General features: G+C 48.0%; 1 protein-coding gene across 2 annotated transcripts in view; it reads left to right on the forward strand.

The window, feature by feature from the left end:
• Positions 1-26,079, forward strand: part of Prkch (protein kinase C eta) — a 211,941-nt gene that overhangs the window by 115,028 nt on the left and 70,834 nt on the right. For both annotated transcript variants that reach the window (XM_006992732.4, XM_076550877.1), the window contains exons 4-9: positions 1,179-1,213; positions 4,970-5,058; positions 6,702-6,831; positions 8,964-9,091; positions 11,515-11,658; positions 11,880-12,053. In XM_006992732.4, coding sequence (XP_006992794.1) covers positions 1,179-1,213; positions 4,970-5,058; positions 6,702-6,831; positions 8,964-9,091; positions 11,515-11,658; positions 11,880-12,053 — 700 coding nt within the window. The remainder of the gene's footprint in view (positions 1-1,178; positions 1,214-4,969; positions 5,059-6,701; positions 6,832-8,963; positions 9,092-11,514; positions 11,659-11,879; positions 12,054-26,079) is intronic.

Here is a 26,079-nt window from a genome sequence, read left to right on the forward strand (position 1 = left end):
AGGGAGGGAGGGAGGGAGGGAGGCAGACAGAGACAGAGAGAGAGTGCCAGAGAGAGAGAAGCCAATCAATTGATAAATTAGAAAACCTGGCGAAGAGAAAGGACAATTAAGAATATTGCTTGGAAGAAGGTGTGGATCGTGTGATTAGTTATGGGAAGTAATTGTTGAGAGAAAAATCTAGTTGTCAGTAGTGTCCAGACACACGGCATATAGTGTGCACGTGGTGGACAGCCTCTAGTGGTCCTATACCACAACCTAACCTCCAGCAATTAGGTACTAACGTAATTAAAGGCTGAGGAATTCTGAAGATTGGGGACAATATCTTACAGGATGTAAATGGAGCACGCAGTGGCAAGTCTGCAGCGGAAAATAAATGTAAGCAATAGTTACTGTCGGTGAGAGTCGAGGTCAAGCACACTTACGGCATTTGGAAATAGAATTGCCCCCTGCCCCGCACCAACACACACACACACACACACACACACACACACACACACACACACACACGTGTGTGGCTGCTCCCATTAACATATCAGGAAAAGACGTAAATCAAGCTATGAGCAGACAGGGCATGGTGGTAACACTTCTGCCCCCCTGTGGACTCCAGAGGGAGATGTAGGGAAAGATGAGGGAGAGCGCTGGGGCCTGGTAGCTGCAGTGTGCTGTGGTGTGAGTGTGTGTGTGTGTGTGTGTGTGTGTGTGTGTGTGTGTGTGTGTGTGTGTGTGTCTGTGTCCGTGAGTCTCTGTGTGTGTCTGTGTCTCTGTCTATCTGTCTGCCTGCCTGCCTGCCGTCTACATGTGTGTACTGCCACATTGTGCGTGTGAGAAGCAGCGAGGTAGTGGAGGAGCTCCTGGCTGAGTTCAGCCTCCTACACCCGGGGTTGGTTTTCCCTGAGGATTTAGGAGACAGCTGATGGGAGGTGGAACGGGAACCTTCACCACCTTTCACATCGCCGGGTGCATTCTGATCTGTCAGCTGATGTCCTTTGTGCCCACTGGAAATAAACAAGAGTTCAGAACAGCACACCGTCTGTGCCTCTTCCCTGAAGTGATGCTTTTCATAAGGGACCAGAGAAAACAATTCACCTTGAGAATTATGATTACAGATGTTATTATTGAACTATTTGACTGACAGTAGTTTTTTTTTTCTCTCTCTCTCTCTCTTTTGTTTTGAACAGGGGAGTATTTGGGAAACAGGGTTATCAATGCCAAGGTAAGAAAACATGTTTACGACCATTATTAATCGCGTCCGTCCCTTTGTGAAAATATGGTAATACCAATAGAAAACAGGCCAGGCTGCACCCCATCAGTACTGTGGTAATTCTCCACAAGTCGCATGGCACCCAGGTGGCAGGCCCAGCCCTTACCAGATGTTTTGACAGTAGAGAGGAAATATGTTCATTTCTAAAGCAAGGACTCCCAGAAGAGCTTTGCTGCTGAAAGTTTGCAGTAACATGACGGGACTGAGAAGTAGTACCGATGTGCAAGCGTGCCCTTGAGTACTGAAGATCAGTTTTTGGTTTTCACGTTGCGCTGTTGGCAGGGTGAGACGCTGAATGCTGATTGATGTGTTTATGTCACCAGCATAGGGAATCGGCACTATTACCCAAATTAGCTTTATTTTTCAGCTTTCTGAATTCAGAACAAAACAAAACAAGAACAAACAAACAAACCCAAATGAGAGGCTGGCGAGGTGGATCAGTGGTTAAGAACACTTATTGCTCTTGCCGAGGACCGCAGGGTTCAGGTCCCAGCACCCCCAGGGCTGCTCACAGTGTGTGCAACTCCAGTTTGGAGGTCTGATGCCCTCTTCTGGCCTCCATGAGCACTGCTTGAGTGTGCTGCACAGATACACACACACACGAGCCAAACACCCATAAACATAAAATAAAAATTGAGTAAGAATTTACATAAGATATTAGCATGTACCAGGCCATAGTCTCGATCCTAGCACAATCAATCATCAATCAATCAATCAATCAACGTGAGGAAATTTTTACAGTTAAATACCTCTCATTTTCACAGTTCTAAGGTAAAATCACCTTATAAGTATTCTTGCAGACTTAGGAAAAGGTAAAATGGAAGTGTAAAAGAAGCTTCCTTCTAGGTGGGTCTATGTGGGTGGCGTCTGCTGGCCTTTCATGGGGGCTTCCCTTACTGTTGCCCTGAGTGACATCTGGACATCAGTGCTGGGCATTTTGACTGTTTCTCTTCAGGTGACTGGTAACATAGTGCCACATGTTCCACAGTGGCCGTCCACATGTAAATAAGAAAATCCTCTTTCTCTTTTAGAAGAGGTGAGGTCATGTGTTTTGGGGTTTGTTTTTTTTTTTTCCACTTAGGAGAACTGATTGAGACATGCTCTTGAACCTAATTTTTACTTTTATGTGTGGAAAATTCCACTGAACTCTCCAAGTTAGGGGAAATGAGCATGTAATTAATATAGCGCTGCGAATTCAGTCCTAACTGAGAAGACAGCTCACGAGTCAGGCGGATAATCGCTTTTTAGCCTGGACCTGCTCGGGGTATGCCCTCTAGTGATATATCCACCTTATACAGTCTTACATAGATCGAGAAGCTCCAGATGCACAAGGGTGGAGTTTACAGATTAAACTCTGTGATTTAAAGGTGTGTCTTTTGTTTCTTTTTCTCTCAGCATAGCGCCAGGGCAGAGATTCTCAACCTGTGGCTTGTGACCCCTTTGGGGGCTGAGCATCAGATGTTTACATTATGACTCCTAACAGTAGCAAAATTACAGTTACGAAGTAGCAAGGAAAATAATTTTATGGTTGGTGTCACCACAACCTGAGGAACTGTATTGGAGAGTCACCGCATTAGGAAAGAAGTTGAGAACTATTGTGCTTTGGGTACCTATTCTTTTCGAGACAGGATTTCTCTGTGTAGCTTTGATGCCTGTCCTAGATCTTGCTCAGTAGACCAGGCTGGCCTTGAACTCACAGAGATCCGCCTGCCTCTGCCTTCCAGTGCTGGGATTAAAGGCGTGCGCCACCGATGCCACCACCCAGCAGGATACCTGTTCTTTAAAGAGCAGGAAAGAACATTAGTTAGGAGGCATGAGAGGTTTTTGTTTACATCTCACTGAAGGACATAAAAACAAATGCCTGGTAGGAGAGAAGTGTGCTGGGCCAATCCTCATCAGGAGCATGGGGTGGGTGTTTCAGATAAAGCAGGCCTGAGGGTGAGGAAACCATCAGCGCTAGAAAGGCCACTGTGTAGCCAGTTCTTCAGAAAGACGTGACACGAGTAACACGTACGAACCTAGCAGCGGACAGCAAAGCATTGGAGACAAAGGCCCCAGGACTACGAGAGAACTAGACAGGCCTACTGGAAAGCAGCAGGGCCTTGGCTGACCTGAGCAGCACCACCCCAACATGATCACACCAACATTCATCCACACACCAGCCACACACCAGCCAGCAGCAGCCGACAACACATTCCTCCCAAGCTCATGAGGAACGTTTATCAACAAAAGACACATTCTGGACCTTACACTACTTAAGAAACAGAACACACAGGAGTCATGTGGTCTGGCCAGCCAATGGTTCAGCAGGTAGAGATGCTCCTATGTAGTCTGAGAGCGCGAGATTGATCCCTGGATCCCACAAGGTGGCGGGGGAGATCCAGAGCTGTCCTCTGGCCTACACACACACACACACACACACACACACATACACACACACACACACACACACACACACACTTTCTCCTTCACTCTGTTCTCTCTGTGTCTCTGTGTCTGCCTGTCTTCCTGTCTCTCTGTCTGTCTCTCTCTCTGTTTCTCTCTGTCTCTCTCTCTATCTCTCTCTCTGTCTCTCTGTCTCTCTCTGTCTCTGTCTCTGTCTCTGTCTCTCTCTGTCTCTCTCTGTCTCTCTCTCTCTCTCACACACACACACACACACACACACACACACACACACACACACACACATTTTTAAAATAAAAATGAAAGAATCATCCTGTCAGTTCACAATGGGATTAAACTTGAAGCCAATAGCAGAAAGATATCTGAAAAACCTTCATTATTTGAACAGAAAACAACACATTCTAGGTAGCACAGGAGGCAATGAAGCTTACAAGAACATAAAAAAAAATCTTGCATTTAATAAAAATGAAGAATATAAAAACAGGTGAGGCATAGTGGAAACCATACTTGGATGGAAAATTTATAGCATTACACGCACTTAGGGTACCACTCTGAGTTTGGAATATTCAGGAAGCTGGCTGAGCTATTCTGCAAATGTGTGTTAAATTGCCCACTCAGCACTCAGCACCATGCAAGGACTTCTGGGCAGGCCTCAGCCACATGTGGAAGATTTGAAGGAAGGGATGGTCTGAGGGACTGTGAGGAATCCGAGGAGGAGGGGTGGTCTGGGTAGAAAGGGACAGATGGAGAATATTTTCTCAGGTGAGATAGTCTTTGAGTTTTATCTTATTATAAACGTTAGCTCCCAGGCAAGTAGGATATCTTAGAGAGGGAGAGGGAACACTGTTCTAGAAAGATGGTACAGTTTAGTTTTTATTGAAGCCAATGGGTCTCATAGAAGGATAATATTAAGTAGCATGGTGGCTTCTGAGGGGTCTGGACCCTGGCTGGGTTTGGACACTGCTGTTGATGGCCGTGAGATGGTACTGGGAGTGTTCAGTCGTGGGACAGATGTGACTAGGGTCATGCTGTGAAAAGACTCCTCTGAAGGTGGGTGCAGGATGAAATCCAGTCAGGAAGGAGGGAGCAGCTTAGGGCGAGACGGCAGACAGTTGGCCCTTACACAGAGGTCTCCTTAGGGTGTTGTCAAGAGATGGAGGAAGGGTGAGAGCCCTGGCTGGGCTGCCAGGAGGGGGCCGGACATCCAAGTCAAGTCGCTGGCATGGGCAAGCTTTCGTTGACTGCTGCAGCCCACTGTCCTGGGAGCTTCTGATAAATGCGTAATTGCTGGGTTTAATTTCCTAGTGTGCACCTGCGTCGTCCATAAACGCTGCCATCATCTAATTGTTACAGCCTGCACTTGCCAAAACAATATTAACAAAGTGGATGCCAAGGTAAGAGAATGCTGGTCTGCTGATTAAGCACCCTTTCCCTGTGTGCTCTCTCTCTCCCTCCCCCCACTTCTCCTCCCTCCCTGTTTCACTCTCCCCCCTCCCCCTCGGCCTTCCCATAATTCTTAGAACGCACAATAGTGCTGGCATTTTTATTTCTGCTCCTTTGTAGTGTGACCTCACCCATGTACAGTAGTAGTGACTTTGCCTCACTGTGACAGAATGCCTACCCCATCACTGACTTCCAGGAGTTAAGGTTTATTTTGTCTCATGGTGTCCGATGTTTCAGGCTGTCAGAATGGGGAGGGCCCTAGGGAGCGGAACAGTTCCTAGCAGGGTGGAGAGGAAGCTGAGCCTGGAACCTAGGGTGGGGTATTACCTGCAAAGTTCTGCTACTAAGAATGGGAGCGTGTGTGTGTGTGTGTGTGTGTGTGTGTGTGTGTGTGTGTGTGTGTGTGTGTGTGTGTGTGTGTTAAAGCTAGATCCCACCTCCTAGTGACTCTGTAGCCACGCCAGATAGCGCCACTGGCTAGGGCCCCTTGCCTTCTGAACACAAGCTTGTGGGACATGGCTAGCATTGGAAGCACAACCCCTTGCACGGACCCAGTCGGTGGTCAGCTGAGCCGAGCTGTATACGCCACCGGCACCGTTGTATAATGAGAGCGCTCTGGTGGTGGAGAGAAAGAGACCCGCAGTGCTGAATCTGTTCCGCAGTCAGCTCAGGCCTGATCCACAGCCTCTCTGTGCATCAGCCTGAAACATCTGTGCCTCGCTCATGCGCATCTGCGGCAGTTAAACGGAACTGACAAGTCCATTAACTGTAAAGAAGGCTTGCTAAGCAAAGAGACCCCGGGCTTCCTTCAGCCTCACGGGGACTCCAGGTCACAGGGACTCTGTGTGTAAAAGCTCCCGTTGCCTTTGCCTGGGATGGGTACATGCTCTAAATTCAGGAGGGGGGAAGCAGGGGGGAGTGTTGTTGATACTCAGTGCTTGGGGGAGTCCAACTTGGGGAGCGGTGACGAAGGTGCACATGCAGGTTAGGGAATACACAGAGGGATGTCGACTGGAGCTCGTAAAGGAAAGAGGCCCGGAAAGTCCACAGAGGAGCATCAGTCATTGTCTTGCCCTGTCTCGTGGTGCACCTATACTTTTGGCCTCCAACTGTGAGGCTGATCATAGAGCATATGGCGAGGAGGTACAGAAAAACGGCACACGAGGAAAAACCATTAAGTCTGCGCTCCCATTGTCCAAATGCAAATGCCAGATGAAGGTTGGAAGGGTTGAGTGTGATGGCCGCTACAGGGTCACTTTGAGATGGCTTCATTCCGTGACCCCATATCTTCTGAGTGACATAGTTTCTAGAATTGAGAGAGAACTGTGATCTGAGTATAAAGGATGAGAGGAAATTTTTAATTTCTGTTTCTTTCTCCAAATGGTGAGCGGTCTAACACACACCTGTATCTCAGCCCTGTCTTGTTCATGAACAAAATGTGCTGAGACCCGAGCAGCCAGAGCTGAGCATAGTAGAATAATGCATCCGGAGCCCGGCTGTCATCGCGATCCTCGGCCTTTGCTGTTGCTCCCGTTGCAATTATTATTACAAAAGACATTCTGTGGGAGCTGAGCTGTCCTCCTCTCCCTTCCAGATTGCAGAGCAGCGCTTCGGAATCAACATCCCCCACAAGTTCAGCATCCACAACTACAAGGTGCCCACGTTCTGCGATCACTGCGGCTCCTTGCTCTGGGGGATAATGCGACAAGGACTTCAGTGTAAAAGTAAGAGGCGGAGGTGCTGGCCTCCCACGTCTCTGTGGCAACATCGTACTTTACGTGTGTGGAGTTCTGAAGGCTCAGAATCTGACCGAGGGCTGATGCTTTACACATCAGCATCTGAATTGTGTTATCTATGGATAACTTGTTGAGCATGTGGTGTATGTAAAGAGAATGGTATCTGATCCCTAAAATAATATTAGAAGATTAAATCGGGTGTTAAGTCTAATGGTCTGCCATGCTCGTTGTTGGCTACTCGTTGCTGAGTGTAGACTGAGCGTTATGTTTTTAAAAGGCATTTGCAAGAGGCACTGGAGGAAGTGTGGGCAAGATGGAGGGCCAGGAGAGGTTTGGGTCCTAAGTAGGCAGCAGCTGGGATGTCACTGTAGCGGGCGCTGTGTGGGTGGTCTGCAAGCGCCCGGTCACGTGACTGCAGGAGCAGAAACGGCAAAGAGCGAAGCTTTGATGGTGGCTGGCACCTTACCAGCTGTACCCGGTGCTGTTCAGAGCTCTTGCCTTTTCAAAGGCTCTGAGTGGGGGGAGGGCCAGCCTCTGTCTTGTGAGGGGTGGTTGGAGCCGTTGGCCTGGAGTTCATCTCCCATTGATATGCGATTATCCGGCTGTCTGGGGGTGCACCTGAAGCCTTATCAGACACACGCTAGGGTGACAACTTCCGTTGGCCGTCTGGGATAGTCAAATTGCATCTGTCAGCAAAAGGGACCAAGTTCCGGTGAGGCAGAGTGTGACAGACATAGTATCACATCACCCAGGGAACGGACACGGGAACGTCATCAAGGGTTGATCTGTGTAGTGAGATCCACAGCAGCCTGGGGCACAGAGTGAGAAGAAGAAAACCAACACAAACAGAAACAGTGACGTTCTCTGCACACACACACACACACACACACACACACACACACACACACACACACACACCCTGGAACAGCAGCCAGCTCAGCTGGAGGCTTCAGCCGAGGCACAGCTTCATGCCGACCTGGTGGTCTCACCTGAGTCAGCCGCTTTCCATTTTCTTCTGTTTCTAGCTAGTATACAGATCCACGCATGGGGCTCGTCTACACTCCTCTGTCTCCAGTGGCCTGAGAGCAGCATGCTTCCAAGGACTTGGCTCCTATGGCTTCTGTTTTTATTGCCCCAGAGTTTTTCTAAAAGGTCACTGTCGTGTGTATCCCTCTGTCCCAGTCGGTTTCCCACGAAGCTGCTGAAGCTTAAGCTTTGGGCCTCCCTCTGCTAATGTGGCATTCTTTTTCATAATTCCCCAGTGACAAACTCAATCCCCATAAAGCCTGGACGGTGGTGTGCTTCCAAAGATGGACTGACTCCATCAAAGAGGCATTTGTCCCACGCAATGGCTTCAGTCGGGCCTTCCATCCGCAGGACCCACTTCCAGAAACCAGATAGGAATTGGTTTCTGCTGATTGGACCTTAGAGCCTTCACGAGCACAAGAAGTGTAGCTTGCGTTGCTCACTTCTCCAAATGTCATTCGCCCTAACCTTTAAGCACTTGAAAGGTGGCTTTTTCTCTTCCCCTACTTAACAGTTAGAACCACATCCCCACAGGATATACCCTGTGGGCTAGGAGGGCCACTCAATCACAAGAGTACCCAGAAAGAAGCTGTACAAAGCTCTCTCCTCTCAAAAAACCCACCCCTACCTTGTTTGAACAGTGACCTAGCTGCAGCTTGTCGATGGCTGCTTTTTATTTCTCTGCTAATCGGGAGGAGGGGGTAACGTCAGTTGGCAAGATTGTGCCTTGTCTGATCGCCTGCGATTGTCACCATGATGAGCATTGTAATCTTTATATTCTATCTTGCCGCCAAGGCAGCAACGGCTGTTACACGGGATTTAGATGAGTCTGCCCCATCAAGTCACAGGCAAAAGGATGGAAATCTATTATTTGAAATCTGTTGTTCTATAATAGGCTAGGATTTCTGCTTCTGCACAAATCAGAAGTAGATGAAATGACAGGAATTGTTCTAAGTGTGAGTTTGATTTTGTGAGATGACATTGTCAGCCTGTGGTATTATTCTTCAGTCACAATCCTTAGGCTATTAATGTTCTCCACAGCACGTGGGGACTTGGTTCTTTTGTGACTCTGGATTCTGTTTTCTTTCCTCCAGTATGTAAAATGAATGTACATATTCGATGCCAGGCCAATGTGGCCCCAAACTGTGGGGTGAACGCCGTGGAGCTGGCCAAGACCCTGGCAGGGATGGGTCTCCAACCCGGAAATATTTCTCCAACCTCGGTGAGCCCTTGGCCTGGTTGTCTACTGTAAGTTAGTCAGGTGTGGTGAGCTCAAGTGAGAGAACAGAGAACATATCTCAGCAAATACACTCAACAGGTCTACTGCACTCAACAAAAGCTGTTCGCTCCCATCCAAGAGTCTATATACATTTACGGCAAGAAACAGTGAGCATGCCCGTGTATCAGGAAGCAAGAGAAAGGAATCCCCCTCCCCCTTAAAATCAGCTTCCCATCCATTTGGTCTGGTAAAGATCTCAGAACCTAGATGCCTAGAGTGGGCCGCTGGCTGGTGACCAAGCTGGACAGTTGGCCAGTGGCCATAAGTCTCAGCTTCCTTATCTCCAAAGGGACTGAAGGTGACGCAGCCTGTGGTTCTCCACTTCCCTACACTGCATTGTGTGTTCGGGGTTGAGAATTCCTCTCTTCTGTTCTGCAGCCGATAGCTCCTTCCTCTGGACACTTGGGAATGGGTGGAGCGGTTCAGTGGCCCTGGCCGTGGGTGGTCCTGCAACCTCCCTAAGTGGCATCCAGCTGATGTTGTCCCTCCAAGCCTTGGCTGCTTCCCAGTTCTTCCTTCTGCCTTCCTGGCCAGTGTCCGCAGTGGGCTGGGACAGACCCGTGGCTGGGTGGCCGTGAGATCTGAAAGGGGTATTCTGAGGGAAGTGCGGGAAAGTCCAAACCCACTGTGAAGCCATCCCTGAGTCCTTCGGAAGGAAGTCCCATCACTGAGCTTCTTACTCGCTGAGAAAGCAGCAGCATTAGCTGTCTCGTTCGCTGTTGCAGAAAGGCTCCTGCCCAGATCAGGGCCTTGCACTAACAGTGTGCTTCAGGAAGGCCCAGGGAAGGTCCACCTCTGCACATTTGGGGGTAGGCAGGTAGGATGCTAAAATGGGGGGGGGGGAGCGGAGTCCTAATGCATAGGATGGTGGGTCCTGAAATGGGAATGTTAAGGACTTCGGGTTGAAATATGGCAGGCTATGTGACCCAGTCCCTGAATGGGCAATGCCTCCTTGTCTGCTAAACCAAGTACCTTCAATATTATGGTATTTAATAGTGAGGAAACCAGATTTACCTGCTGACAGCACATCATTAAAAAGAGAGAATTATAAGTAACTAAAGAGAAAAATGGGTTTTAAAAGGAGATTAAGGAACATCGGCTCTTGAGTCTTTAGCTCCAACCAAGAATTTGGGTTGAGGAAATAAAATTTAAGCTGGGACCACTTCTATTTTTGAAAAGTTTACAAGAGATTTGGAGGGGGGGGGGCTAGAAAAAGCACTGTGTTTTAAATATGATCCGTTTTATTATATTGTTATCCCTGTTTTAGGGTGTTAAATATCTAAGGTCCTTGAAGGTGCAGGCTGTGGCATATTGGCTTATTTTCAACATTACTTAGAAGTCCCACCAGGGCCTAGGGTCTAGGCCCATCCTTTTAAACTAGAAACATCAAGGACTTAAAAAATTGTATCTTCAGAGGGAGGGAGCAGCTCAGTGGCGGGCTACTTTTCTAGCATGTGTGAAGTATTGAGGTCCATTCATAGCACCTCAAAGGGGAAAAAAAAAACAATCAAAGAAAAACAGCCTCCCGGGGGCTGGAGAGATGGCTCAGCAGTTAAGAGCAAGTACTGTTCTTGAGAAGACCAGAGTCCAGGTCCCAACACCCATATCAGTGGTTCACAAACCTAACTTCAAGTCCAGTGGATCCAAACCCCTCTTCTGGCCTCCATGACACCTCCACACATGTGCACGTGACCACACACAGACACATATACATTTAAAAATAATAAAAATACATATTTCCAGAAGCAGCCTGTGTTCTCAAAAGGCATTCAAAGATGTATAAAGTAAATGTGACCATTGAAAAATAAAACAGTGTGCAATAAGACAATAATTGAGTCATATTTTTAAATTCAGTATGAAAATATGTGTCTTGGTATATTGTTTTTTTTTTTAAATGTATACGGAGAGGAAGCTGGTGAGGTTTTAGATATTTAACATTTACCCATCGTAATTCTTGTTGTTCCTATTTTACACTGAATTTTATTTATATAATTTAAGTTTTTGTATTAAAAACACACATTCCTGTCCGGCTGCAGAGACTCTCTGAGCAAACACGAAAACCACCCTTTGCATGGAGTGGTCACTAGGTGGCTCTCCTGGAATTGGCTGCTCCATGGAGAAGCCATGGGAGAAGAAACCACAGTGACCAGCCTAGGACGCTGGCTTCTTCATTTTTGTGCAAACTTGGATGCATTCTCCACACAGCAGTGCATGCATACAGACCAGATGGGGAGGTGGTTTTGAGTTGGAGAACATCCGCCCAGGATTGACATCTCCACACGCTGAGGCTGCTCACTGATAGGATGGTCTCCCTCTCCAGACCAGCCTGGTGCTCACAGTAATATCTGCGTTCCTCCTCCTTGCAGAAACTCATTTCCAGATCGACGCTAAGACGGCAGGGAAAGGAGGGCTCCAAAGAGGGAAATGGGATCGGTGTCAACTCTTCCAGCAGATTCGGCATCGACAACTTTGAGTTCATCCGGGTGCTGGGGAAGGGGAGCTTCGGGAAGGTGAGTCTGGGCTTTGATCGGCTGGATTGAAGCAACAAGCATGCTGTGTGTGTGTGTGTGTGTGTGTGTGTGTGTGTGTGTGTGTGTGTGTGTGTGTGTGTGTGTGTGTTGTGTGTTGTGTGTGTACGTGTATGGATGTGGGTGCACACCGGTCCTTCTCATGTGTACCTCACACCCTCAACCCCCAAGGGGCCCTCACGCTCGCTCCTGCTTCGCTCTAGGTGATGCTCGCCAGGATAAAGGAAACAGGGGAGCTGTACGCTGTGAAGGTGCTGAAGAAGGACGTGATCCTGCAGGATGACGATGTGGAGTGCACCATGACTGAGAAGAGGATCCTGTCCTTGGCCCGCAACCACCCCTTCCTCACCCAGCTGTTCTGCTGCTTTCAGACCCCTGTGAGTATGGCTGGTGCTCCCTTCCTGCCTCACAGCCTCCTGTCTTCAAGAGCTTGAGACAAGAGTGAGATGTTGACCATGTCAGGAAGTTGTGTGGAACGGGCTCTCAAGACACTGGCCACTTCTGATGACCTGGGCAGACCCCTTCCTTCGTACTGTCCCATAGAAGGGTCACCTCAAGGGTTGTGTGCCCTGATGTTGAAAAGGCCTTCACACATGGATTTTCCTACAGCAGAGAAGTTATGGAAGTCTAAGGGGAAAGAAAATGTTATGGATTTTCTTGGTGAATTTGGCTATGGTTCTTCTATATTCTGGATAGACTTGACCCTGAGTGAAAGAGGTGAGAAGGACGCAGAAAGAGCACCTGTCTTGATTCGTCCCAAGACCTTGCTCCAGGCCTTAAAGACCCTTTGTCTGGTACCTTGGACTAGTTGTGGGATTGGACTCTGCCTGTGATGTTAAGAGTAGCAGCCCAGAATGCTGTAATCGGTAGAATGCCCAGCTAATGGTAGTTTAAACAAACAAACAAACCAGGGTGGTCTCGGTTCATTTGAACAGTGGTTCTTATTAAGTCACACAGTGTAAAGTCAGGTGGTGGCTCCTGGGGTTGGATTTCTTGCCCAGCGCCGTTGGACACGTCTCTAATGTCTTCTACTCGGTGGCTCTATTTGTTGCACCTTTACACATCCCACTGGGACAGGACAGCATCCAAAACAGAGGCCAGTGGGTGGCATGGACTAGTCTCCTTTCTTAGTCTTGGGCCATCTTTTTTAGCAGCAGGAGCTGGGAGAGGAGATACCTCACCAAGATGAGCCAGTGAATCATGACTGTCTTACACCAATGGGACCATTCTCGGGGCCAGGTCCCTCTGCTGCCTTTTTAGAGTTGGGTCCATACCTGGGTTTCTCTTATCAGCAAAGAGGGAAGGTGACCTCTGTGAAGGGTTCCAACAGATGAGTCAGAATTTTCCTGCTGCCTGGGAGACTGAATCCCGGGCATGTCCCTCGGCTTTGCTACCATCAGGGAATCTGAGGTGCTGTGGGAACACACGGGGCATCTCACTTGACTGGAGATGGCAATTAACAGCTAAGCTGAGGCCAGAAATGAGGCTTTGAATTTGTTGGCAAGAAGAGCGCTCCCCACAGTGAGTAAACAGCTCCCACAGACCTAGGACTGAGGCGGAGCATCAGGTGTGAACAAAGCTCCATACAGTACGAGACTGAAGGTGAGGAGAGCCTGAGTGGAGGAGGAACTGCCCAGGAAAGCAGGACCAGGCTGTGGAATGCAGCAGAAAGACAAGGAAGAAACTGAAGTGGAGGTATGACAGGCCAGGTTGTGATCTCCGTACACTAGGCGGCACACGCATCCACCAGCATCCTCCAAGCGTCTTGGTCCTCACAGTCACAAGAAGCCTGTCAAGGAAAATTTTGGCACATAAAAGCATATGTACATTATATGCACATCACCCTTTAAAAAACACAAGCGGCGCTGGAGAGGCTGCTTGCTCAGCAGCTAAGAGCACTGGTTGCTCTCCCAGAGGACCCAGGTTCAATTCCCAGCATCCACAGGATGCCTAACAACTGTCTGTAACTCCAGTGCCAGGGATACTGATGCCCTCTTCTGGCCTCTGCAGGCACCAGGCATGCATGTAATACACAGACATAAATAAATGCAAGCAAAACACCCATACACATAAAATACTTTTAAAAATAAAAATATAAACAGAGCTAAAAAAATATAAACAGTACTATACTTTGACTATGATTGCACTCATTTTTAAACACAGTAACAGTAATCTTGGAAATTGTTTCATATTTGTATACATCTAGCTGCTTCGTTTTTAGTAGCTGTATAGTATTTTATGTTAAGAACATACTATGCCAGGCATGGTGGAGTATGCCATTAATTCCAGCACTCAGGATGCTAGGGCAGGCAGACCTTTGTGGTTTCAAGGACAGCCAGGCCACACAACACTATATAGTTAGACCTTAGCATATATGTATGTATATGTATATATATATGCATATGTATATATACATATATATATAAACTTATTGCATATAATATATAATTTATTTATGCTTAATTACTTACCTGGTCTTTTATTTCAACCCATTTTGAAACAAGTCCCCTTGTACTTTTATCTTTTCATGTTTATAGAGCAGTTCTACGTGGCATATTATTTAAAATTTGGATGGAGTCCACTTGTGCCCTCCTCCATCATAGTTAAAGGTGCCTAACATTTCATGGTCAGCCTTCGAAGCATTGCTCTGATAGCTTGGTATCTGCCATCTTATTTAATCTGTGCAGTGACCCCATGTGATGATAAAATTTTAGAGGGCACAGGGATTCCTCACTTAGCCACTGAAGTCTTCATTAGCATTGGTGGCCCTTTCCCAGTGAAGGTCTGATGTTTGGCCACAAGGTGGCAGTCGTGACTGCAAAATGGTCTTGATTTCTCCACCAGAACAGTGACACTGTGGAGCTTTTTAAAAGGGTGTGGATCATAGTGCTGTCTCCAAAACAAAGACCAAGGGGAATGCTCCTGACCTCCAGGTTAGAGGATGAAAGGAGTAATGGGGACCAAGAACCAAATGAGTTCTGCACATGGATCTCTGGGGATGCTGGGGAGTCGGGCTGAGCTTCCGCCTGCAGGGCATCCTCGGGGTTCCACCCCGAGTCACTGTAACACCAGGTATAAAGGATTGAAAACCACCTGCAGGGCATCCTCAGGGTTCTACCCCTAGTCACTGTAACACCAGTATAAAGGACTGAAAATGCTAGTCACTGCAAGGAATGGCCAAGTTAGATGACTCTCAACTCAGAAGTCAGGTGCTGACTGTGGCCTCTCCTCTCAAGAGCTCAGCAGTGAGCCCAGGTAGGGCATGGGAGTTCCCCACCTTCAAGCTGTCTGCCAAATGCCATTTCACTGGGAGGGTCTTCGTTCAAGAATGTGACGTCCCTTGTGGCCCTGTAGACTCCCTATCGCTGAAGCCCAGATGAGAAGGGAGCTCCCTAAGAGCCTCTTGGGCTGGTAGTGGTGGAGCCATGGTTCAAGTGTAGGTCAGGCTGACTCTGACCCATGCATGGGTCATGTGTGGTCTCACACCGCCCATGAGTGTCGGCCCACCAGCCGCTGAAGCATTCACCTGCAGAGCTGTCGGGACTAATGATCGGAGTTCTTCTCGGTGTTCCTGTGTCTAAATGGCCTGAGTGTGTTGTCAAAGCCTGCAGTCCTGGTCACAGGAGGAGAGTGAGGCCTGTGAGGATCCCATGAGGAGATAAAGAGACTTCTCAGGGTTCAAAGGTGAGGCTGACTGGCAGGTTGCCAATGCCCTAGTGGATAAAAACATGAAACTTCTTCTTAAGTGCTGAGGCTACTCTGTGATGAACACCCACTTCCCCACACCAGAGGCAACCATCCCAGAGCTCCCCACATGAAAACCATGAAGTGGGAACTCCTTCTGTTCTTGCCAAAAAAGAAAACAAAAAGCAAATTTCAAATACTAGCTACTTTATCAAGTTTTCTGTATAGGTTTAGGAATCCATAAACTTCTCTGCCCAAATCTCTCCATAAATATTATTATTTATAAAGGTAGAAATAAGTTAGGATTCTCAAACCTTCTGATAGCATCATGCTTTCTAACACTTGGAGAATAATAACCTTTATCGAGACTTGTGAAAGCTGTTGGATCTACTGGTTTTATTTTTCGTTGTCTTAACTAACAGAAACAGTGTGAGGATGAGATGGATGTACATAAGGATGGTTAATTTGAGGCAGCAAGATGTGGTGGGTAAAGGCGCTTGTCGCTGAGCCTGACACCTGAAATTGATCCCTGGGACCTACATAGTAGAAGGAGAGAACTGATTCTGTGACGTTGTCCTCTGATCTCCACACATCTGCTGTGGCATACACACACACACACACACACACACACACACACACACACACACACACACACACACACACTGCTTTTTAAAGACACTTAATTTTTAAAGATGGTTAATATATATGATTAGCCCATGGCTGATATTTTTTGATTGACAGCTCCTCAGTCATCCCACCCTCAGCCCTGGTACCCATCATTGCTCTCTCTGCTCATGGGAGTTTTTTAGATTTGATTTTTCTGTGCCTGGTTTATTTCTCTTAATCTTCTCCAGCTCCGTCTGTGTTGCCACAAATGACAGGGTCTCCTCCTGTTTTAAGGTTGAGTGGCATTTCATTGTACGTCTACCCCACATTTTCTGTGTTCATTCATCCATAGCTTTGTCCATTCATCCATACCATCAATAATGCTGCAGGGAGCGGAGCATGCAGTTCTCTCTTCAATATGCTGACTTCATTTTCCTTGGATATACACCGAGCTAATGGAATGGTTGGATCATATGCATGCTCCATTTTAATTTTCAAGGTATCGTCATATAGTTTTGGACAGTGGTTGACCGACCCACAGTCCCGCGCCATCAGTGTGCACAGTCCATTTTCCTCCTCACTCTTGCCGGCATCCAGTGCCTTGCATCCTGTTAATAGACGTTCTGGCGGGGAAGAGGTGATATCCCAGCGTGGCTTCAGTTTGCATTTCTCTGATGGTTAGTGGTGGCAAGCCTTTTTGTTTCGTGCATCTGTTGACCATTTATAGTTCTTCTTTTGAGAAATGTCTGTTTAGGTCCTTTTCTCTGTTTTAGATTTTTGGAATTGTTTACTTTCTTACCATTTGAGTTAAGTTGAAACAACCTGAGCTTTCAGCAAAGGGAGTACACTTTAATAATGTACTAATGGAAGAGGATTTCCTTCTAGGTATGATGGCACATACCGGTAGTCCCAGACAGGGCCTGTGAGGTAGCATCATTTGAGTTCATGAGTTCCAGACCCTGCTGGTCAGTTAAAAAAACAAAAAAGTACTTTGTATCAGATATTGCCATAAGCATCTGACATGTATGATTGATGGCATCTCGTTGTCATCCCATAGGATAGATACAGTTACTGTCTTTGCTTTGTTGATCGTTCAGGGAAACATGAAAATATCAAAACAGTCCCCCCCCCCCCCGAACCCAACACTTTTAGGAAATTACGGAACTAGAAGGTTCCAGGAAAGAATACAGAATTTACAAAGATGAGCGAACGTATCCCCATCAAGTTCTGATCAAGACGGGGAGCTGGCTCTCGTTCCCCCACAAATGCACCAGCGGGAAATGATGCCAAAGATCTCACCAGGACTATGGTTGAATGGTGTGGTTGCTGCGGAAGGGCATACTTTTTCAAATATGTGTTAGGTTTTTGTTTGAAACAGCCGAGATAGCGAGAATAAGGCATTATTTAGTGAGGAGAGCACTGGTCACTAGGGACCTAGGTCTCAAACCCAGTGCATGCTTCACTCCTCAGTCCTTTGAAGTTATTCACTTCCGGGTTCTTTCATCTTCGTTTGTGGCTGTCAGCCTTTTGGCATTTATGGCCTGGAATGGAGACCCCCACTGCCTTCCTCCTGCTTACCACCTGAGTAGAAGGAGCTCGGCTGAGGCCGGGGAGGGAGAACCGAGCTACTGAGCTTTCAAGAGCCAAATAGGTGGAGATAAGAGGGAGAGGGAGAGGCTGGGGGTAAGGGGAGGGGAGGGGGAAAACTGAAGACAGAAAGGGCAGGAAGGGGGAGTGGCAGAGTCAATATTGGTCAGATGCGTTAGTCTTTGTCCAGAGAGAGACCCAGTTTCAGAGCAGGGGTTCTGGTGCCCATCCCCTGGGACCTCGAGGGCTGCACTGAGGTCCCTCCTCGCTCCTTCGGGGTTTAGCCCTGTCTCCATCTCTGGTGGCTGTGAGCCACAGAGGCTCCCAGAGCAGGAAGGGAGAGATCTGGCTCTCTGCAGTAGGTTTCCTCGGAGAGCTGGACCTGCTGGACTTCCTGGGTCAGCCCTGCAGATGGAGCTCCTGGCCGCCCAGAGGGATCCACTGTTCCTCATCTGCGGGTCAGCACAGCCAAGGCCCCATTTCTGAAGTGAGATTGTTTAGGGTCTGTGCACACAGGCACAAGACACCCTCAGCAGATTCCAAGTATGTTAGGGAAGTCACTCGGCACACGAGGGCCAGGGAGCATTGCTTTCTCCGTATTTTTCTCTTGTCTCATAGTTATTAGTAAAGCAGTGTGTGTAAATGTGAGAAAGGAGTTATTCTCTCACCCCATTTTTGGGCTGGTGACAGCATCAGAACCTTTTCTAGCGCCCAGTGTCTTTAAGAAATTCCTTGTTTTCTATTTTAATCAGTTAGGCATCTCCATCCAAAAATATGTCCATCCTTCCTAGTGGGCAGGAAACCTCTGGAAGGGGTCTCGAGTGGGGCGTGGCTGCATACACAGGGCAGGGGTAGATTAGCCAGAGCCCAGTCTGCGCTGAACACTGAGCTTCAGGCAGCCTGGCCAATCCCGGTGCATCCTGAGCTGCTGCGAGCAGCTGGATTAGGAAGGAGGCACACTCAGCTCCTGTCATGGCGTCCGTTCCCCATGCTCTGATGCTGTGCTGTCCTGGGCAAGGAGAAGAGACCCCAGGGTGGCAGGTTAGGAGAGAAGAAGAAGAGACAAAGGCGATGAGCATCTGAGGAGGTCCCTGTTAGCTTCAGCATGCCTGGATCAGTCTTGGAGTCTTAAATGTGCCAGTTCTGCAGGATGGGTGAAATGCAGAAGCTGGAAGTTCACTGACATCCATTCTGGATGCTTCTACTCATCACTGCTGCCTCAGAAAGTAACTGCTGTTCAGTAAATACCTGTTGGGCAAAATATCTTCTAATACTCAAAACAATCCTGGAAGGTGAAGATTTTTCGTCCTTGTAACAGTTTGGATAGCTGAGGTCCACTGAGGTTAGACAGTCTGTCCTGGGTCCACAAAGCAAGAGCCAGTATGTGCGGTCTTGACTGGATTATGCAGCTCTGTGCTGTGTCTGTTACAGTGTGGTGAGAAATCTCGTCTCTCTGCAGTGTCTACGTCTGAGAAGGATATAAAACTGTGTTCTTCTGCCATATGTGTTCTCTGGCTTTTTGTGAAGCACCTAAGGATATTTCCTCTGATCTCTCCGGAACTAGGTTTCCTCCTTTCCGTGAGCAATGACTACTTCGCATGCCATTTGGTCAGCTTATGGGTCATTTGTTGTCGTTTGCCTTTGGCTCAGATGGAAATAGAAGGCAAACTAGAACACGGTATTGGTGTTTCCCATCTCTGTTTGCTCCCAGCCCATCAGCGTGTTCCATCTTTCTTTTAGGTTGGTAGCTATGGAGACAGGTCCACAGACCAGGTTAGGATGTCTGGACCATGCTGTGTGTTTGACTGACCTCTCCAACTGACAGCCTCTGGGAACAGCGTGCAGGGGGCCACCTTCAGGCATGGGATTTGGGCTTCTGTCCTCTCAGGCTACCAGGTCTTGGACTTCCTGTTGGTAATCAGGGTCTTGAACATGAAAGGGGGGGAAAAGAGTGAGAAGATCAAGCTGTTCCTCTGCCTCTGTCTCTGGCTAGGTCTGCAGGATACTCAATCTGCAAACCATTGTCGTTGAGATTGCTTAACTCTAACTGGCTTGTTTATGGCTCTCACCAATACTGACAACCTAGAGGGTAAGCAGCCCCAGCTTTTTCACATCTGGAAAGATGTTTTGTGGCACTGTGTGGCATTTCCCTTGATGTCCCCAGTCTTCACCAGAGTTAGCCTCGGCCATGTGGGCTCACAGTGACTGGAAGTGTTGGAGCTGGTGATTGCGTAGTTACAGTTTTCGCTTACCACAGTGAGTCAAGTTACCAATCCCCTGTCTTCAACGGTGGCAAGTGGCAAGGCTGGCTCCCAGACCAGAAAGGAGGCGGTCTGGTGAAAAGTCAGTCCTTCCTCTTGGTCTGGAGGTAGACTGGCACACATGAGTGGTGGCAGGAGGCTGAGTTCATGTGGTAAGTGTGGACAGCTGACCTTGAACTCTGGATCCTAGGGAAGCTCTGACCCACGTGTCAGGCTTTCTGCAAAAGTTCAACCAGGGTAGCTATAAGACCCAAATCAACTAACACCCTAGTTTCAGCATTGCCTGCACATAGTCTCTGGGAGGTTGGGTAGGCTCCCACCTTGACTGGCATGGCTGCCCAGACAGGTCTGAAGTTATGTCTGTAGCTGGAGTGAGTCCATCCCACCCTGGAGACAGTTAGGCAGTTGTAAAAAAAAAAAAAATAAAAAAATAAAAAAATAAATAAATAAATAAATAAATAAATAAATAAATAAATAAATAAATAAAACCCGACCTTCTTGGGCAGAAACCATAGGCTGTAATGTGTTCTAGTTTTTGATATACTTGAGTTTCTTGTAACTACTCCAGATCACTGGTTGGAATTAGGTTGTGCCTGTCTCTCCTGGGCCCCAGAAACAGCCAGTGCTTCTCATGAGTCGAGACAGCCTCGCTGCACGTTAGCTTGGGGCACAAGGTGGTAAAGCATTTAGACCATGACTATGGAGCACCTGTGACAGGAAGCCCGGACTTAGCCCTGAGGACACAGCAGGACACAAAGAAGAGTGGCCTCTGCCTCCGTGTAGCTGGCCTAGGAAGCTGTGGGTCTGAAGCTGTCTTATGTGGGTAGACTCAGCAGGTGGCCAGCCAGCCGTGGGAGGCTATTCTTAATTCCCACTCTGGTCAAGCTCTATATAGCCACCTGCTAGGAAGGGAGTGTAGGGGTATTTAAAGCTGTATTTGCATGTCCAGTGCGTGCTTATTTTTAAGGACACTAGAGTGAATTTGGGATCTGCTGATGATTACTAGGGAGGGCTGATTCAAGCCCCACATCGCCTCTGGCTAGTGATTGGTGCCGAACTGCTATAATACACAGGTTCACGTCGGGAGGCAGAATGGGAAGAGTGGCTGGCCTAGCTTGCTTCCCTGCTCACCTAGATGTTTGCGTGGTCTTCTCGCACTGACATCTCCCACTCGCTCCAGGCCACAGGGACATTTGTGTGCCTCCCTGTCTACTGCCACAGAACCTCAGAAGCCATCAGGTCCCACTGTCCCACCCTTCCCTGAGGCTCCCTTTCCTGCTTTCCGTGGTCAGTTAACACTGCTCTGTCTCGCTGCTGTATTCCTGTGGACTAGAGAGAGCAGGATGCCCTTTCTTCCCTGCAGGGCCTGCCAGGGCGTCCCTGCTTCCCTTCTGGGGGAGGCTTCCAGCTTGCAGTCTGCTCATTCAGCAGAAGAGCCCATCCCTCCCTACCCACTTCTGCCCTGTCATCAACCGTCTCTCAGGAGTGCTGGAACTCTGCCCAGAGCCCCTTCACTCCATCCTCAAGGTGGACGACATGTTAAAGGTTAAAATTATGTAGCATAGAGTTCCCCATCAAAACAGGAGTGCCATTTGGCCGCCTCCGCTTCCAACCATACCCGTTTTTCCATTTCTTTGCCTTGTTCCTTGGGAAGCCACTTGCTCTGGCTTTTTCCTGCTCCATTCACTCCCTCCCTCTCCTGGGAGCGCAGAACCACGTTCTCTTGGGTATTTTCTGAGGAAACATGAAGTAGGGATGAGCCACTGTCCACAGCTTCTGTCTGTACCGACCTCCATCTATGCATGGTAAAAGCCGCTTAGGGCGGGTTAGACGCAACCACGAAACCCAGCAAATAGAGTTGGGCTACATCTTGGTTCAAGTTTCTCTTCTGAAGCCTATAGAATGTGGGCCTGATGTTTACCTGATTAGCTCCTCTTTATTTGGGCTTTAGGACAGATCTGCAGAGAAAGTTCCTTTTCACATTGCCCAGAGCACATCCCCTATCACATGACCCGTCTCAGGGCCGGTGAACTGTTATCGTTTGCAGTGAGCCGTAAATACGATCCTCTTCCTTGTACAGTGCCATGTTGTGTGACCTCTTTTAACACACGGTGGGATAAGCCTCTCTCGGAGGGCTGTCCTGTGCATTGCAGGCCATCCAGCATGATCCCTGCTAGCCATTGACTAGCTGTCAGCCGTGCCCTTGGGTTATTGCCAGGTATTCCTTGAGGAATCTGCCTTGGCTGAAAACTGTGGTCTCCCACGACCGTCCAATCATCTGTTCTCAGGGTCTAGTCATGCGGGCTAAAAGGCTGTTTCCTACAGAGAAAGTGAAGTGGGTCATATTGTCCTTATACAAGAGTACAGGGGCCAGCGAGACGGCTCAGTGGGTAAAGGCGCTGACCACCCAGCCCCCCTACCCAAGTCCAGTCCTGGAACCCGCACGGAGGAAGGAGAGAATTGATTCCTACAAGCTTTCCTCTGACCTCCACATAGGGGCCATGGCATGCACCTGCCCACACCCACATGAATACACACACACACACACACACACACACACACACACACACACACACACACCAATATGTTTAACTGGGGGACAGCAAAAGTGTGCAGTGTTTCTTCGGTGTGAGTGAGGACCTGACTAGTGATCTGCCGTCTCTTCTTAGCCTAGAAGTCTGCTGCACAACAAGGCAGAGCTGGGGGATGCCTAGGGCACTGAGGAGCCACATACGAGTTCCCTGAGTGTGAGTTTTAAGTGGGTTGTGCCAAACACAGAGTGGGGGACATGCAGTGCTTCTCTTGTTTCGGAATTTAACCGCTATTCTTTCACGTTATCGACAAGGCATCGAGCCAGTGCTTTTTATGGAAGCTCCCATCTCCACTGAGGCCCGCCTGGGAGGCCTGTCTGTGAGTCAGGACCTTGTCCTGTACAGGGCACACAAGGCCAGATGTCACAAACAGATAATCAAACCTCTAGAAAGATTTCCCAAATTTTCCATAAATTTTCCAAAGATATGGAAATATTTGCTAATGACAATGTGAGTGTGTTTTGAGGGAGAGCAAAGCTGTGGTTTTCTTTTTTGGCCCAGGGCAATGATCTCCAGAGTGAACTGGCAAGATGGTGCCTGTGAGGGGTGGCTGCGGTTCCAGCCACTGGGGAGCTTGGGGAGAGAGTGCACTCTGAGGAACCACACTGGGAGAATGCAGGAAACACTTCCGGTGGGAGATTGAGGTTCCACGGCCTCTTGATCTAGTAGAAGCTGCAATAGAAAATTCTCCACTCCCTGTGTGTGGAGACAGAAGAGAGGGGAGCTGCAGAGGGTTGTCCACACCAGGGCAGAGATGGGTGGGGAGCAGGTGGAAGGAAGGCCTGTAAGTGCTTTCACAGGAAGAGACGCAAATGCTAAGAAGTCAGGCCACCAAACTTGGAGGCGTTTCTTGGATCTGGCAGAAAGTAGTGGGCATTTCTGTTCTTCATTTTGCAGCTTTTGCAGGGGGCCGGTCTTAGCTCCATCCACTTGTCTGGGGTTTTCCTGCAGGCTAAACAGCATCCTCTCCCCGAACAGCGCTTCTGCTCTGTTTACCCGAACTGTCCATCATCATAGGAGAGCTCTGCTCTTCATTACTTTCCTCTGGCTGTGGCAAATGACCTGATGGAAGCAACCTAAGGATGGGTTTGTACCACAGCTTGGAGGTATAGCCCAGCACTTGGGGGAAGTCATGGCAGCAGGAACCGGAAGCAGCTGGTCACATGGCATGCACAGCCAGGAGACCGAGATGAACACTAGTACCCAGCTTGCTTTCTCCATTTTATACAGTTGGGGACCCCAGTCTGTGGGGTGGTGCCACCCACATTTAGGGTGAGCCTGCCCATGTCAATTGACCTAATCTAGAGAGTCGCTCACAAGTTTGTCTTCTAGAGCGTTCTAGATCCTATCAAGGTATTGCCCTCATCTGGCACACGGGGTTGTGAATCCCTCCAGGTTCAGAGTCCAGGTTCCTAAAGATCTCTTTGCTACAGTGGAGGCATAAGAATCTGTCTTACCAAAGACGAGTCTGTCCAGATAAGAAGTACCTTGACTCCAGGGCCTGACAAGAGGGTTACTGGGTGAGTGAATTAATCCCTGACATCTTATAGCGTGTGCAGGATGATGAAAAACAGAATAAAGCCATTAGACTCCATCTCACTGTTGCTTCTGTGAAGCATTTGCAATCTTTCTTTATGTGGTTAAATTCAAGTGGTTTCCAGTTGGAGCGTGGTGCAATCAGATTTCCTCACAAGGGTGCTTTCCACCATGACCTCTTTGACGTCAGTAACTGCTTCCTGTTGATGTGAACTGTCTATTCACCCAGCTGACGACTCGGCCAGGGAAAAATAATGAAACAGTGCGACCTAGGAGCCATTCAGCACGGTGCCATCTGTGCCCCCCAGAGATGCCCTTCTTGCCTACAGCTCTTAATAGCACTCTGGAGTTTTCAATATGGAGCTTGCTATTTATACAGAAATACCCCCCAGCAGTTCTGAGAATTTGATGAGTGTAGATAGGGCTTCCAGTTCAACAGTGCCTTGAATCACCAGCTAAATTATTCATAACCATAAATGTAATTGCTATTCTTTGAATTATTTTTCCTCCATCTTCACTGTGGCCAATGTGCCGTGACTGTTTCTTACTAAAACATTTCATTCCCCAAACAACTTATCTGCAAATAAAACATATTTGTAAATCAGAAGGATTACGGAGTCTAGTTTTCAACATAGAAAAATCTTTCTTGCTGTGGTTATAAGAATGAGTAAATGCTGCAGAAGGGGAAGAAGATTGCCAAGACTGCAAAGTCTTCAGTAGCACACTGCAGTCCACAGGGCAGCACCTCTGTTTCCCAATCACAGTGTTTTAAAATCCATAAAGCTGAGAACCAGAATCCTTAGTTAATGTTAGAAAATTAGGAAACTGAATGGAGCTGAGTGCTGGGTTGGTGTCTTTTTGGCTATCAACCCAGCTTTGTGACTCCTTAAAAATAATTCCTAGAATGAAAAGTCCTTACCTCGCCAAGGTCATTGCCATGTGGCATTAGGAAACGCTTCTGTACCGCAACAGCTGGGCTTGGGGAGTGAGGGGACTTTCATTTCTTTAGATCTGCTAGACTTGGAGTTGGCCTTAAACTAGCTATGTAGCTAAGGCTGGCCTTGAACTCCTGATTCTCCTGCCTTGCAAGAGCTGAAATTATAGGCATGAGTAGCCACACCAGGCTAGGATGGCCTAGATTCTTGTCCTACACTGGAAGTCAGGGAGCCATTGCAACTTTTATTAATTTGCACATTCCTCCCCCCCCCCCCCCGTGTGTGTGTGTGTGTGTGTGTGTGTGTGTGTGTGTGTGTGTGTGTGTGTGTTGTATATAATGAATAGCTGCTGCAGTTCTAGCCACGGGGTCATGGTGGCTGAAGCTGTAGCAGGATGGTTATAATAATGGGGTGATAATAATGAGAGCTGCTATCATGTTTTGAGCATCTCCTGTAGGTCAAATCCTAGTTAAAACTCTTGGCCTAACACAGTTAGTCCTTGTGAGCATTGAGTCTAGTCATCTTGCCAAGCCCATTTCACAAAGTGAGTTGAGAGAAGGAAGGAGAGAGAGAGAGAATTCCAGAAAGGGAGGGAGAATATGAGAACATAGTCCACAGGAGCTGCCTGTGCCTGCTGAGAATCCTGGGTCCACACCTCAGGTGTAATCCCTGGGCAGCATCCTGTTAGTAACACCAAGGACTTGGCACTGGGCACAGTATCTCCTGGATTTAGCTTTATCGTCTACTAATAAGTTCTGTTTGTTAGGATTCTCTTGAAAGGGCCTGGCATGGGCTCTTTGCTCCTGTTTAACCTTCCATGATCACTGTTGATATAGGCATTATTGTTCTAGATTTTAAAACAGGAAGCTTCTTGCTCCTTAAAAATTTGTATGCATTTTACTTAAAAATTTCCTAGAAGCTACAGAAAACTTACCTGAGGCTATACAAGAAAAGAACTAAAGATAGATTCACAAATTCAAGAGGCATCATGGTACCCAGGGCTAGGGGTTGACCAGACCTCCCAGATGGACCTAAAACTGGAAAGACACAGGAACCCTGGTGACCTCCTTCTAATCTCGCTCTCCCTGGCTTTGTTTCTGCTCCACTCTGTATTTCCTGCTTCATTATTTACCTTGCGCTGACCCATCTGTCCATTCATCCATGCATCTATCCATCCCTCCATCCCTCCATGCATCCATCCGG

The sequence above is a fragment of the Peromyscus maniculatus genome, chromosome 14, assembly GCF_049852395.1.
Source record: "Peromyscus maniculatus bairdii isolate BWxNUB_F1_BW_parent chromosome 14, HU_Pman_BW_mat_3.1, whole genome shotgun sequence".
In the NCBI taxonomy this organism is placed as follows: domain Eukaryota; kingdom Metazoa; phylum Chordata; class Mammalia; order Rodentia; family Cricetidae; genus Peromyscus; species Peromyscus maniculatus.